Raw genomic sequence first — 16,201 nt, forward strand, 5'->3', positions numbered from 1 at the left:
TTTGTACAACAATATTTATAGACTATTATCAAAGAAATAGTACCAAGGTATCTTTATTACAAAACAAAAACAAGTTGAGTAATCATTAGAAATTCTTGGGACGGCTTCGAATAGCACTACGAAACCTCCAGAGACTAAAGCAGCCGAAAAGATTTCATCCAGTTAGAAATTGGTAGAACCATCCCGACCGTTGTTGCTACCTTGACATGGTGGTCGGGCTTGTCTATCGTGATGAAGCAACCGAGCTATACTGGCTGGAACAACTGTTCCTCAAGGTCCTACCATGTCAGACAGGTCGGTTGAAGAGCGGTAAGACTAAAAGCGACAAACCCAAGGTCCGAAGGCGAAGTCGTACTGCTGACTGTACAGAGGTGTGACAGCAGTAAGGTGTTTCCTTCAGACAACCAGCATTGCAGCGATGCTGCCTTCCCACAAGAAGCGGTGGGGTTAGAAAAGACGGATATCCGTCTCCGGCGTTAAGGTCTCAACAAGTACGGAGCTAACACAAAAATTACCCATAAAAATGTCGTGTGTGACCGACCTCAAGCAGTTGTCCCTTGGGCACTGCGGTCACGCTCTCAGGTCACTAAGACCACCTCTAATCTGATTTCGTTTTCGGGTACCTCTAGAAGAACCCTTCCGCGGTGTGGGCCACCGAGAAGTGATAACCGCCCTCATACCTCTAACAGCACTCAAGACCACTGTATTCCTAATCAATCTCCGTCTTCACTTCCTATTACTCCTCCTACATCGACTTTCACCTCTAAACTTCCTTTTTCGGCTTCCTCCTCAAATGTCACCATAGCCAATGATTCTAGTGCTCAAAACACTGTCCTAGGTCCACTGAAACCTCGTTCCAAACTACACATTGGAGCCTTCAATGTACACACCCTATGTCAAATCGGTCAACAGGCTTCCTTCGCTAAAACCCTAGAATCTCGTACCATTGATGTATGCTGTGTCTCTGAAACACGCATACAGGATCCCAGTGTGGTGATTCACTTGATCTCACCTCGGCAAAATGGAGAGCCAGCGAGATACACCCTCCGTGTATCTGGTGGCCGACGGCCAGCTCTCGTGGACTGGCAGGAGTAGGGATAGCACTAAGCATGAGGGCGGAACAAGCACTGTTAGAATGGATCCCCGTTAACAGTCGTCTATGTGCTGTTCGGCTAAACGGCTCCGTAAGAACTCGGAAGGATAGGGACACACATCGTTGCCTTTTTGTCGTTTCTGCCCACGCTCCCACCGACTGCAGCTCAGATGAAGTGAAAGATGAATTTTACAGAAAACTATCTGAACTTCTTCAGAAAGCTAAACGTTCAGACATAGTACACGTAGCAGGTGGCTTTAATGCCCAGATAGGTAGTTTAAACCAAACAGAAAGGCATTTAGGTGGGTATTTTAGTATTCCGGCTCAGTGAGCAGATAATGGTGATCGTCTGTTGCAACTGTGCTCAGACAACCGTTTATTTTTAGCAAACACAAATTTTAAGCATAAGGAGAGACATCGTCTAACATGGCGACCCCTACACCAAACCAACAATGGACTCAAATAGACCATATTACCATCAGCCATCGTTGGAGAGGGTCGGTAGAAGATTGTCGCTCATTCTGGAGTACCTGCTTGGACTCCGACCACGCCCTCATACGGGCACGCATCTGCCTGCCCCTCACTGTACGCAAAAAGCCACACTAAAAGACCCATTAGAACTGAATTGAGTAGCGAGAAAACCAAAAGTAGGTTCCAGGAACAACTGAGGTCACACTTAGGTAGTTCTGAAAACTAGGCTGACCCAGATGTTGCTTGGAAAGCTATACAAACAGCTGTGGAAACAGCAGTGACATCTATCAGTGATTTAAACCACAGGGTAACAAAGAACCAATGGATTTCCTCAAGGTCTATTGCACTGATGGATTCTCGTAAACCCATTCCATCAGGCTCTGAACACGATGGAGAGCGAAAACAAATCAGATCTAGGTTAGGAAAAGTCTAAGGAACGACTTCGAGCAGTGGTGGGCAACGAAAGCAAAGGAGATGGAAAAGGCGGCGGCTATAGGGAACACAAGACAGCTCTACAGACTAATAAAAGAAACTGGAATTAATAAGTGTAAGTCAGACTATTTCGGAAAAAGACGACACCCTCATCTGCTCTTAAAAGCAGCATTTGATTCGGTAGACCGCGAGATTCTGTGGCAATGTCTGTCATTGAAAGGCGTACCTCAGAAGTACATAAACCTTGTGAAGGCTCTTTACTCGAACACTACCAATCGAGTCAGAGCTTATGGCGAACCGTCATCTGCTTTTGCAACCTCAAGTGGTGTCCGTCAAGGCTGTCCACTTTCTCCATTTCTGTTTAACTTCATCATAGACCTATTGATGGAAATAACATTCTCGTCGACTGAATTCTCGGGTATTGATCTCCTTCCAGGTTCACTTATCGACTTAGAATACGCGGATGACATAGTCCTGTTTGGTGAAGACGCTGATAAAATGCAGTCTTTTGGTAGCACTGAGCAACAATGCCATTATGTTTGGAATGCGCTTCTCTCCCTCTAAATGCAAGTTGTTGCTGCAGAATTGGTCTGCGTCAACACCTGAACTGAGGATAGGGAGTGAAGTAGTCGAACGCGTTGACAACTTTACTTATCTTGGAAGTCTGATCAGCCCTAATGGGTTGGTATCGGACGAAATCTCAGCACGGATTCGGAAAGCTCGATTGGCTTTTGCCAACTTGCGTCACCTATGGCGAAGGCGAGATATCCGTCTATCAATAAAAGGACGATTATACTGCGCGGCAGTCCGTTCTGTTTTACTTTACGGCAGCGAAACATGGCCATTAAGAGTAGAAGACACTCGTAAGCTATTAGTATTTGACCACAGATGCCTTAGAAATATTGCTGGCGTCTGCTGGGATTACCGGGTGAGTAATAATGAGGTTCGACGCAGGGTATTAGGGAATGATGATATATCAGTTGATGAGGTTATGAATCTTCATCGACTGAGATGGTTGGGCCACATGTTACGTATGCCTGAACATCGATTACCACGTCGTGCAATGCTATCCGGTATTGGAAATGGTTGGAAGAAAGTTAGGGGCGGCCAAGCCGAAACGTGGCATCAGTGCTTAAAGTCACTAACTTCTAGTCTGAGCCATGTTGGTAGATGCATACTACTTGGTTGTGGTCCGCGTGACTATCGTAACCAATGGTTGGAGACTCTTGGTGATATGGCTCAGAATCGATCACAATGGCGTCGGTGTATAAACTCCCTGTCTTCCCTTAAACTAAGAGATTAAAATCACTTCATATCTTTCTTTCTTCTTCTACTATATCCTTATTGCAATCGTTCTTTTATGTATTACCACCTCTGAATAAACTACTTTTATGAATCCAGTGTTCATCTTGGTGTGTTAATGAGGTATGGCAACCTGGACCGATGCATAAATGTACCTGGTCCTACGTTGTAGCTGACTGACTGGTAGAACCATTGGAATATCAACGTGACATGCTACGACTTGACGATAGCATAATTTGTTCCCTTGCGGGTGGGCTGAATTATAATGGTGTTATGGCCAATATTAATAATTGTAGATACCCACGTTTTTCCGTACATTTTTATTCTTACCCAATAATCACTTCCCCGTCTTTTGATTTGCCATTGTGGGGTTCTACAAGTTCAAGTGATATTAGTTGTATATCGTATTCTGCCGTAATCAAGTAGAGGCGTAACAGAAATTAAGAAATGGTTGATACTGTAAGTTATTTATATCGAAGCAAGTGATTTCAAAATCCCTAATTCAAGAAAGGAGTAAGTTATGTAAGTGAAAACTCAATTAGGTGATTTCAGTATTATTTTTTATCATGGAAACTCTTTCAATAAAACTACAGGAATTGTAGTATTGAAGCTGTTCTGTATCGCTAATCGATAATCACTGATGCTTGCTAACCAAACTATATTAAATGCAATTCACGAATAAAGCTTCTCAATCTAGTGTCTTATAAATGGAATTAAAGACAGTAATAATTTTTCATATTTTCACCTATCATCATTATTTGATACAGAAAAGACTGTCTGATGGAACTTTCTTCGTAGACTGTATGTTGTGATGTCATTTTTCGTGTTCAGCATGTTTTACAATTGTCTTTGTTTCATCAATACTATTTTGCTATCTCTTTAATTACTTAGTAGCTGGAAACCTGTAAATCCCTTACGTTCAAAACGCTTCATTAGAGCTATCATTTGTCGTATATTTATTTAAATCAAAAGCTGACAAAGGATAAAAGTTGAAAAAGTGCAGCAAAGTTTTACATGATATTAATCTGTATTTAAATTTACTTGATCCCCTACAGTTCATCATTCGCTTCTCTTTATTTCATAACCCAACTAAATCAACTTTGTATAATCTATCATTCTTTACTATGTCGATTTTATGTACCAACTGATAAATTGTTTGGTCATTATTTCTTATATTTAATGAGACCAATAAAAATGTTATTATTTATCCAAAAGTACATTTGGGTCTTCATAACATTCAAACCAACAGTCTCCAATAAGTTCGATGAGTCTAATCATGATGGCAGGTATGGGTACATTTGTTAACGAGGTCATCATATCTCTTTAGTCTCCGAATTTCACATTCAGCTGTCGTATCATGAAACTATGTAAGAGATCGTGTATCTATAACAACATTATCTATAAATAATATTTATAAAGTACTGATTAAATTAACTCTCTCTCTCTTTGTGTTTGTGTGTGTCTTTTAGGAAATACAATTGCAATGATAGAATTCGATGGACATCTGTTTATTTCCCTTATCTATATCATCAAGCCCTACGTGGTCTGTCAATGATCGTGGATGCATTTTTGGGTATTCAGCCAAGTCTTACAGTTGGTATTGATCCATTTGTTGGTGTAATTCCAGAACTTTATGGTCCTATCGGTCGATTATTTCAAAGTTACCCTTCATTTCATAAGTACACAGATACACAAAGCGTGAACAATGATGATGGTAACTTATTGATTGAAATCTTTTTGTAAAATATGTAATATGATATATGTAGAAATCTGTGGTTATAAATGGTCTAAATCTATGAAGTGTGTGTTCTATGTATAATTTTATTAGTTAGACTGACATTTATATAATTTATAAACTATTATACTCTACAGTGTGAAATGCTTTGAGGAGATGATATATCGTATATCATGTACGTACCATCCATTTCTCTTACCTATATATTAATTTTGAACGGATTGTCTAGTAATCTTATTTATAATAATAAATTCAACTTTTCTTTGATCAGTCAATTTATTTACCAGTTGTTGGAATTTGTTACAATTTTGTTCATGACTTCTTTGTAACAGTGCATCGATTCATTGGTCAAGGCACTTGGCTATCAACGATTAAGTTACTAATTCGGATTGTCTCAGATAGTATCATTAGCCCTTAAACAAGAAAATTCTACTCAATATCAAGTGAATGAACACATTTAGTTACTGAGGTCCAAATAGAAATTGTAATAAAGAAACCTCGTTACTCTCACTTTAAAAAATACTCTGGAATTAGTTGTAATGTCGTTACAGTTTCCTGTATTACAAACATATTTATTTATATAATTTTCTTTAAAACGATTATGAATAACACCCGGTTAACATAAGTGCTGATTATTTTCTCTATGTTATGCACATCAGAAGTCAGGAAAGCCCTTATGACGGGTTTTTCAAATATTCAAGGTGGAACACGATTGGCTGCTGGTAGTTTTTCTACAGAAAAAGCAACTAGTAAGTAATTGTTTCTATTTTTAAAATGTTTTAATAACTAAAGTATTTTCCTTAAGTCACATGCATTCTAAACAAAGGTGGATAGTGGTTAGCAATGTAATCCAGGACGCGCGTTTCGTTTTATTTGGGACTCGTCAACTGGATGTACCTGCATCCCAGACTTGATGTTCTCTCTAGGACTCGAACACAGTACCGGCTAAGTGGTAACGTGATGGAGTCTGAAGTGAATGGTACTGGGTTCGAGTCCCAGAGTGAACATCAACTCAGATGCAGGTACATCCAGATGATGAGTCCCAAAAAGGACGAAACGCGCGTCCTGGATTTCAATGCTAGCCACTATCCATCCTTGCTTATAATGCTAGTAAATTAAGGCAATATCGAGGTAATCCGCACAGGATGTACATATGCCAATAAGAGACTGATCAATCGCAGTCCTAAACATCAATGGGAAGATTCAAACAAACAATCAAAAATGAATTGAAGTATTTTCCGTTTTCTTAAGGACACTTTAGTGTATGTTCTGCGATATTGTTTTTTCCAGAATCGATTTAAAGAGTGTACTTCAATTCATGTAATTATTCTTCATATGTTTAGTATTTTAATCCCATCAAATTCCTATGAAAACTGTAGGGTTTTTAATGTTCTGGTAAATTTTGGCGAATACACTTATTTCTAAGATTTGCGTGTATAACTCGTTTTAAGTAAAGGTCTTTCAATCGTTGTTATCACACATTCATTGATTAGAACGACAATTTCTAATCCTTTCTTATTCACGAACTTCAAATGAATGTTTTGTAAAATTAACATCCTGAATTTGGCATTTGTCTAGCATTTTATGTCTTTCTTTTGTTTTGTATACAGTTAGAATCGACTAACTGATAGTACTCTCTCTGTTTGTTTAGTCCATTTTCAGAAGTGTGGAAATAAAATTATTATATGAAGTATGTCCTTACGTAGCGTCACTAATAATTGTCTGTAGTAGAATTTGTACCGTTCGACAACAACAGTTGATTAAATCCATTTAAAAGTCTTGTTGAAAGTATTTATAAATCATTTTTTACTTATGCTCACTGTAGTTAGTAGTTCACTTCCCTATCAATACTAAAAATTTAGACAATTATTATAGAAATTTGTGACTGATAAATTCCCAGAGCGATTGTCTCCAGCAATGGCCTGCTGAATTTGAGCAATGATTTTATTGTTTTTTACGTTTACTTTACGTTTGAATAACAAGTGACAACTCACCAAAGTTGACAATTTAACAGTATTTGAAAATTAACAGGTAATAATTCCTTAAAGATTAATTTGATAAAACTTCAACGATTCCCATCTATGATTATCGGTTTAGCTTACTGAGATTTTCTTAACTGCTTCAAATAGGAGCTGATAAGTAATCATTCGAGTTATAAAAAAAAGTAAAGAAGCGAAAATCCCTCTGTAAAATATAAAGTACAATATATTTTTGGACAATTATTTGAGTTCACATAAAATAAAGCTGAAAAAACTGGATAGATTTAATATTTATTCGGAAGTATCTGAATCATTTATGCACACTTAGGTATATGGTAGATAAGATAAAGATTAACAGGTTTTTTAAAGGTTCATTGGCTTAATGGTTAGTACATTAGACTTTAGATTGTTGGTTCGAAGATTGATACCGTGTTTTAATTATTTTGATTCACACTAAAGTCGATAGAATGCTAGTAGAATCACTAATTCATATAAATTAAGTTTGACTGAAGGCTGAGTACATCAATCTCTACTCGATTACTGACTATTATAAGTCAGTTTACTAATATAACTGTATACTCTTTTCTAAGTTATGTTGCTCTTTACATTCTCTGTCACAATACGCTTAAAGTGATTTTTTAAACTATTGCATTGATATTCCTACCTAGGAAAATCTAGATTAGCAAGCGTCGTCACGTCTGCTGGTATTCTTGCTTCCGCTGGAACTTCTGGAGGTTTGAAATCTGGGTTGGCTCCATTTAATAGTACTTCAGTACATATTCCTCATACCAATAGTAGTTCGTTAACTCCTATTGAAATTAATGCTTCTTTGACAAATGCTTTTCAACAGTCACAAACTCCTAGTTCACAAGCATCTTTGCAGTTATCAAATGCTTCAACAAGTGGACAGTCAGTTAATCAAAAATTAGGAAATATTCCACCTATATTGTCTTTAGTTAATAGAAATCTACAGGTCGACCATTTACAGAATTTAGCTACAAATTGGTTATCAACCTATTCTCAAATTATCTTAAATCCTCAAAGACCAGAAATAAACTCATTGTTACAACTATTTGGTGCTTGGCTTTTTGAAGCATCAGTATCAGGAGTTAAACAAGATTTAAGTGGTAAGTAAATCAGTTTCCAGTAATTCACCTCTTTTTTCTGTCTTATTTTATGGTTGTTGACTAAATTAGGATAATGTTGAACATTGATTTCTTAACCCAAAATGTACATTTGATACCGATGTTTATTACGCCATTCGAATATCTCTCAGCATTTTCAATCATTTCTAGATTATATAATAATTATTATTATTTTCATAATAATAATAATAATATTAATAATAATACCGTCAGAAATTAATGAAATTCAACTTAGGCTTAATATCCAATGTTTTCGTCATGTTCATCAGTTCTCAAACTGATTTCACTCTACTAAATAATCGATCTCCTCTAAAATATATTCAGTTAGTATATGTGATGCCTAAATTTTTTCATCAGTTTTTCTACTACTTATATTTATGATAGTACTTATCTTAATTATGTTTGTGTTCTCATATATTACAGCAGATTTTTTATACTCGTTAATTTATACATTTATATTTCTTAGAATAATTTCATTTAGATATTACGTTCATGGTAACGTTCTTTTCTAAACGAAATACCAATTTTCATCTATTCATCCAAAATAATTTTGTTAGAAATATATTTCTAAAAAAGGTCCAATATAGTTGACTTCTGTATTAATAGGACTTTTTTTTTTACTGAAATTACGACTATTGAAGACCTGGAGAAATTGAATAGCCATTTCGTTCTAGTATGAGACTCTTCAGTAATGCGCATCTACGACCCCGTAAACAAGAATCGAACCCAGGACCTTCAGTCTCACTTTTGTTATTTTTAGTTTACTATTGGTAATGCTCACGATGACATTCGATTAAACCTTTCCACTATTTACATTCTTTTATCACCTCTACATGTCTAGAAAAAACACTTGTCTATTCAGCAAACTAATACTTTTACTAATATTAATCATCAGTTAATCAAATCCAGTTTGAATAGTGTATATCTTTTCTAACTTAACCCGTTGTCGCAAAATTCAAATGTTTTGAAAATAGACATCATGCAGCAAGCAGTATCAGGTACTTCCCATACTGTTACCTCCGAAGGACAATCGTTGACAAAAGTTGACGGATACATCGTAGTTGGGCAGATCTGGTTAGCCCTTTAATGGATTTGAAATCTATTCTTTATTTTCTTCTGAATCTTGAGTTTTAATACTTTTTTTATATTTCTTATTTCTTAATTTCATTTGTTCTTTTTACATTATAGTCTCTTATTTTAACTTTTATTGATACTTCAGTTATTTTAACATCTTTGCTTTCTTATCTCTTGTAATAACATGTGGAGCACTTTGGATCAGAATATATTTGTATCAGGTCATAAGTTGTATATCAACTACTTTCTAAATAAACGTAGAATAGGTTCAGAATTACATTATATTTAAAAATTGTAAGGGGATTTCCAATAAATGAATCTGAATAATTGTGTTCAATTTTGTGCTCTGTTACTTGGCTTCATATTTCTCTAAATTACAAAGCCTAACCTAATTGAACAATATGCCAAAGATATTGAGGCTAGTTACATGTAATGTTTTCACTTATTCAACCATCGACAATCTGATTCTGCAAATAAAAGGTGAAACATATTGAGTTGATACTGCAATATGCTAACTTTTGGCAAATATTCAGATAGCTTTGATAGCTCTTAAGTTGGTGATCTATCGATCAGTAGTGAAGATTTAATGTATCAAGTGAACACGTGTTACCAAGTCCGATAAGTGTTCAAACGTTACAGGCTTCAAAAAAATAAGCATCTTGGAGGTGGGTATCTCACTCGTCAACTATACTTGAAATCTTCCTATTATTATTGGTCTTATTGCTTCTTTATGCTAGTTAAATATAGAGTTATTATATATGGAAATTAATCTTGGAGTAGCAGTCACACCGTTTATATCTGATATAATGGGTGGTTTAAAATATTTCTCTCTCTGGTATGCTGCAATATTATGTTGATACGATAATGAGACTTATCACGTTATATCAGATCCTGGATTCACGACTCACAATAGCGAAGTAGATTAACACTAGATAGTATTTTATTCATCACAGTTACGAGCAGTCACTTTCGATGAGCCCAGGATAGAAATCAATGAGAAAAAAGAAAATCACATATCAAATAGTCAGTGGTCTCTGTCTGCTTGTTCACGCTCAACGACCGATCATATTTTACTTTCACTATCACTTATCAGTGCCATTTTGGTGTTCTGTACCAGGATTAAACTTTTAAGAGTTGATCATTTTGTCTCTTGTATAATAAATATCACTCGATATTATTAATTATTTTATATTCCTAAAATTGGGAAGTCATCATGTTAGAAGTAACTCGACTAGTCTCTATAACCACGTAGCATTTCTGTTTTGTCGTACACTTGGACACCAGAATTCCCTACATCTTTCAGTCAACTGTAGAAAATTGTGGAAATTGTTGAATTTTTAAAGTTTTATATTTATTTTTTTCGGATTGTTTCTTGTTTGTTCGCATTACTCTTATTTGTCTCATCGGTGTTTGTTATCATAAACTTAATCATGCCAATGTTCCTCATAATTAAGGAATTTCTTTTATGCTATTGTACAGTAGATTTTTGTACGAAACAACCTATTCTACTACTTTGCTTATTTGTAGATTATGACTGTAAGTTTATTTTGTGTGTTTTTCCCATTTATTAAGTTTCATGTATGTTAACTTTTCCTTCCTTTATGTGAAGATCACTTGTCTTTGGTTAATTCTTTCTAATAGAAGAACAAATGGCCAAAATCTTGTGTTTTTTAAAATTGTATCTAGGAGGATATACTACTAGTGATATTGGTTTATTTAGGTTGAATTTTTTATTGCTTTTAAGATTTAAGCACATTATCTGGAGGAAATTTGCTAATTATTTATTATTCTGTGTACTAGGAGGTATACCATATTCGTTGTTCATACTGATATAGAATGCAGCATGAATGATAGTTCTTTTTAGTCCCATAGAGTTGAGTATCAAATGCGTAAACCACTTTACTTCAATCGTCATCCTCTTTATTTTATATTTTCATGATGAAGTGAAATATTCCAAATTTTTTAGCAAGATAAATTTGAACAATGTTTCTGTAGAGTTGTTTATTGTTCTCTCATTTTATGACAGGTATTTTTCTACCTGTGCATGATAAATCAGTATTCGTCATAATTTCAATTTTGTTTACTCACTCACCACTCTCGTGTTTTTTCTCTTAAAAAAACTTAGTGCGTTAACTTCGTTAGCTGATAACTGTTTCAATCACCAATTTCTTGGTGTTAGATAATGTCGTTTCTTTTTCATCAACTAAATATATACGTCTGTACTTTATGACGTAACTGACAGTTATAAAATTGTAGAGTTCAATCACTGATAAGTTTATGTTATTACTTTGCTTTAATGCATCAATAATTAAATTATCTACGCGAGAATTAGTTTATGAATTGTTATGTCTTCTAAAGTGAATGATAAGTCATTGAAGAACTGAGTCTCCCTTAAATCCTATTGATCATTATCAATATTAGTAGGATGAAGATAGAAAAATACGGCTTGTTAAACTTATTCACTAATTAGTGAATAAGAAACGTAATTAATAATTTGCTTTGACGGATCAATTATTTGTACTCATTAATTACTTGGTAGTAATTAGTTTCATGTTGTCTAATGCCTCTTTTTGACCGAATTCTCTCAGTTAAGTCACAATATGACCTTATATCAGTCTAAATGACTCAGCATTACGGTTTACTTTCTTTGAAGTTAGGGAAGATTCTGTTAACAGTCAGTGGGTCATAGATGATCCTGGTTACATCTTATTTGGCAATTGTCAGTAAGTAGTATTTGTAATACCTAAGATTCTGACATTCCCCTTTGTGACTAGAACTTATGTCGCACTGTATCGTAATCAGACGATATCATTGAGATATTGCAAAATGTTTTTATAAATACCATATAATACTAAATATTCTGATATGAGGCGTCAAAGCTACAACCTTAGTTTGCAAGTTGTTTAGCAAATAATACCTAAATAACATGTTGCTGTAGGCTTTTTCTTTTCAAATTATCCCAATAATAATATGATTCCTGACTATTCACATTTCCTGTTAAAATACTACTACTACTGCAGTCGTTAATTAAATTAATATAACCTGAAATATACTGAGAAGGAATTGTCTTTGTAGGTGTTTTACAAATAGAAATCAGACAGGACTAAGTTTACGGAAATTTCCGTTCATTGTTTCTGACAGTATCAGTGTTATTTTTAAATAATTGATCATATATCGTCTTGTGTTCAACAACCTTGAGCATGTTTAAATTATAGAACCTAAATATATAGTTTACCGATCTAGGAAAGTTTGGTTTTTAACCATCAATATTCATCACGATGATTTATGGAATCAATTGTTTAAAAATTATAGTTTTGGTAGATATTCCCGGTAGAATTTTAAAGTATACTCTGTTCATATTGGACAAGTAACCATTTAGAGGATAGATTTTTTAATGTTCGGTCATACTTGTATACGTTTGGCCTACTCTTGTATAATAATTCACCTATAAATTCTGTATTAAATTATACGAACATAACTAATATCCTGGTTGAATTGTGAAAAAGCTGGTGGATTGAATTAGACTGTTCGGTGTTACCAGTATATTTATCCTGTTGTGATTTTTTAAACAATTTACTTCGCAACAATTATGTATAGATATAATGAAAATTATATATCATTTGAGCTGTTGATGTGCAATCCGAGTTATCTTGTAATAATTAGAGTAACCCATTGTGTAATTGCGAATTCAGCGAAGAAAAATTGTTTTCGACGAATTTACTTAAGCTGTACATTCGTATTTATAGTTGTATGATAAATAAATGTTTATAAAAGGATAGAAAAGATTGCATCATATAGTGATTCGATACATCAAATACCGAATAGGGTTACGTGATAATCAGAGTTAGATAAGAATAGAAGAATGCAAGTAATTAACAGGTCAGAATTTTGAAATGTAATATTCCACTTAACAGATGTGAAGAAAAATGAAAAAAACATAAAGGTCATAATAACAATTAAATAATCGTCAGGATAAACCCCATTTTATATCTTAAATCTCGAATCCCTTTATGATGCAATCTCTTTGTCTTACGTAAAACATTAAACTGACTGTGTACTAAGGAAAATTGTTTCACACCTTTCCCCGTGCTCTCCTCAAATCTGTCGTTTAATAATATCTATAGTTCTAGAAAGGATTTCACTGGGTATTATTGTTTTATTATTGATATGAAGACCAATACCTTGTGTGATAACGAACATTATGATAATAATGAACTCGAGTAATCACACTTGCTAATTCAGTTTCATGCTAGTTAATGGAGAGTTATCACACTAACACTGTAATTTCATTTAATTATGTATTGGTATGAAGCAGTTGAAGAAAATAAATTATTATGCACTAGTGTAATGATTTCCAGAAAATCTTTAACAAAATGTTTTTTATAAAAATAATAATGATTCCACATACAATCAAAAGTAAATGTTTCCCATGGAATTCTATTAATCAGATCTCACATGGAAATAATGATTTACAACCAATTAAATAATTATTTTAGCAGAAAGAAAGTTTGACCGTGGAAGAGTTGAGCATGTATTCCAATAACACTTAAACTAATCAGTATTTGTTTAATATAATTGGTTATATCCTCAAAATTTATCCTTAGATGTATCAAAAATACTACAATCGGTTTAATGTCAGTCATTTTACATCGTATGTTTACATATATACAAATTTCGATTTTCTCCCATTCATCTTGCTAAATAGTTTACTATTTGTTACGTTTATTATGTTGACTTTGCCTTATGTTATATAAAGACGGGTTCTTTACAATGCAGCTGGTATCTTAGCTTGGGTTTTTGTGTGTGTATTTACAGCTAACCGTTTTTTTGGTAACTAACTAACTTACAAAGATTTCTGTTCAAAAATTGTGGATTTATTGTTGTTGGTAAGAATTTTCTTATTCAATCTGTCCTATTGAAGTATTGAATTTCATATTCTGTTAAATGTTTGCAAAAAATCCTATCAAAAGTAACTATTGATGTCACCTTATGATTTCACAGTAAACTGTTTCCCGAAGACATATTCGTGGTAATTTTATGGTACATCCCAGGATATATATGGAGAGAGAGAGAGGGGAAAGTCTGTCTCAAGTGAAAAACTAAAAATTTTCTATATGCGTTTCGCGACTTTGCTCATTTCGGAAGATAGGTCACTACTGGTCGCTAATGGAATTTTAGCTGAAATGTATAAGACAATTTGGTATTTGTCAGTTTTAGCTTACCAAACAGCTTATAAACTATCATGTACCACTTTATATGTGTTGAACATATATTGAAAGTTGTGAACAATAAGAGTAAATCAAACTATATGGCTGTTAACTTTCACTGACTGAAGCAGCTCGGTCGTATGTATCTCCCGTCAAGTCATCGTCTACTTTTACTTGCAATGCTCACTAAACTGAGCTAATGGCGAACTGTTTGTCTAAATTACCCAAATAAATCAAGACTTATAGGATGTTTTCATGATAAACCAGTGATAAGTGGCATGTTTAGTATAATCGAAAATCAGTGACGACGTTTGCATTTAATCAACTCTATTCTGTACTCTATGTCAAGCCTTTTACGATTATTTTATATTCCTTTCTAAGCCCGTATTTGACCACGTCTAGTGTAATATCTTTCCATTTTGATTGATTTCTATCTTGATGTACTGCTGTAAGGTTTTAAAAATGGGTGCTGTTTATCTTTGTACAGCATTGTATGTTGCCTCTTTCTATGATGTTTTACTTCCTGTACAAGCGCTTTATTAGTTTCGGTTTAACAGCATTTACTTTCGCTTTCATTGTTGTTGTTACCGTTGTCACTTACTAGTTTATTTAGTGTTTTTATAATTATTCATATCTTCTTTATCTATAAAAATACTTGGGTTTATTTTTAACAGTTTATTTCAAAAGGCTCCCAATGAAATGTTATAAAGTCGTCAGGCTGTTTACTATTGTTTTGTTACAGTTGTAGTTGAGTCAGTTATCTTATTCCAACCAAGATTCAGTTAGGCATTTGAACAGAAAGAAGAAGTATTTTTCACTTCTTTCGTTATTTCCTAAAATAAGTTGATTAACTTTCGTTTCATATGATATGTTAATGTATTATGTCACTTCTAAGGTACTCAGTTTTATTTCTCCTTATTATTGAACTATTTTTTCTTTCAGTTACTGTGATCAGTCATCGAGCTACATTAATTGATAGTAATCGTTTTCTAGTTGGTCGTGCTGAAGCTCTTGGAACACTATGTCGAATAATGATCTACGCTCAACGTGGTCGTTTAGCAGAGGAATATCTTACACGATTTTATTTATGTCTTTATTATGCATTGGTTGTTGATCCAACGGTTAGTTTATGATATGAATCAAAATAACATCTTAATAATAATAAGGATAATGCTATGCATAGAAATTGTTTATTTATCATATGCTACTCAGTTGTACTAACTTGATAGTAATGTAATTAATTTATATTAGATAGGTTTATGATCATGAAATTTTTAAGAACGGTAACTTATTCTTCTATGAATTTCATGTTTATTGACAATTTAAGACTTTTATAGTTAGCGTCTATATTAGAAATAGATAAAAAATTTTAAAATTAGACTGATATTTTTATATGGGAATAGTTGAACATTTGAGATTCACTGGTTTGATCTTAGGTTCAACTTATGAGGAGTGACCGTAGTGTAAGATTATACTCATGGTATTTTATAAAATTAAAGAATTTAGACTCTTTTTTGCTTGTTGAACTAAACATGGATATCTGTATAACCTTAAAGTTTGATTTATTTAAGTCAAGAGTGTATACTGCTAATTTCTAGTCAGCTTCAAATTGATTTCAGCCCACAGTGAAAACAGTCTTCATATTATTGAATATAAGTAATGAACGAAAATATTAAAATTTAGCATAGATAGTATCAATAATAGTAATACTAATAAATGAATAAATAAATAACAGTATTTGAGTAGAAATAAATCGATAAAAC

At 33.8% G+C, this 16,201-nt stretch overlaps 1 protein-coding gene across 2 annotated transcripts in view; it reads left to right on the forward strand.

Moving 5' to 3' along the window:
* Positions 1-16,201, forward strand: part of MS3_00006508 (uncharacterized protein) — a 56,390-nt gene that overhangs the window by 16,857 nt on the left and 23,332 nt on the right. The window contains exons 7-10 of one of the 2 annotated variants that reach the window (XM_051214677.1): positions 4,768-5,012; positions 5,693-5,782; positions 7,681-8,139; positions 15,381-15,559. In XM_051214677.1, the coding sequence (XP_051067860.1) occupies positions 4,768-5,012; positions 5,693-5,782; positions 7,681-8,139; positions 15,381-15,559 (973 nt within the window). Of the gene's footprint in view, positions 1-4,767; positions 5,013-5,692; positions 5,783-7,680; positions 15,560-16,201 lie in introns of both variants that reach the window. The other variant, XM_051214675.1, reaches the window with a different exon arrangement.

Source organism: Schistosoma haematobium, chromosome 2 (assembly GCF_000699445.3).
Source record: "Schistosoma haematobium chromosome 2, whole genome shotgun sequence".
Lineage (NCBI taxonomy): Eukaryota > Metazoa > Platyhelminthes > Trematoda > Strigeidida > Schistosomatidae > Schistosoma > Schistosoma haematobium.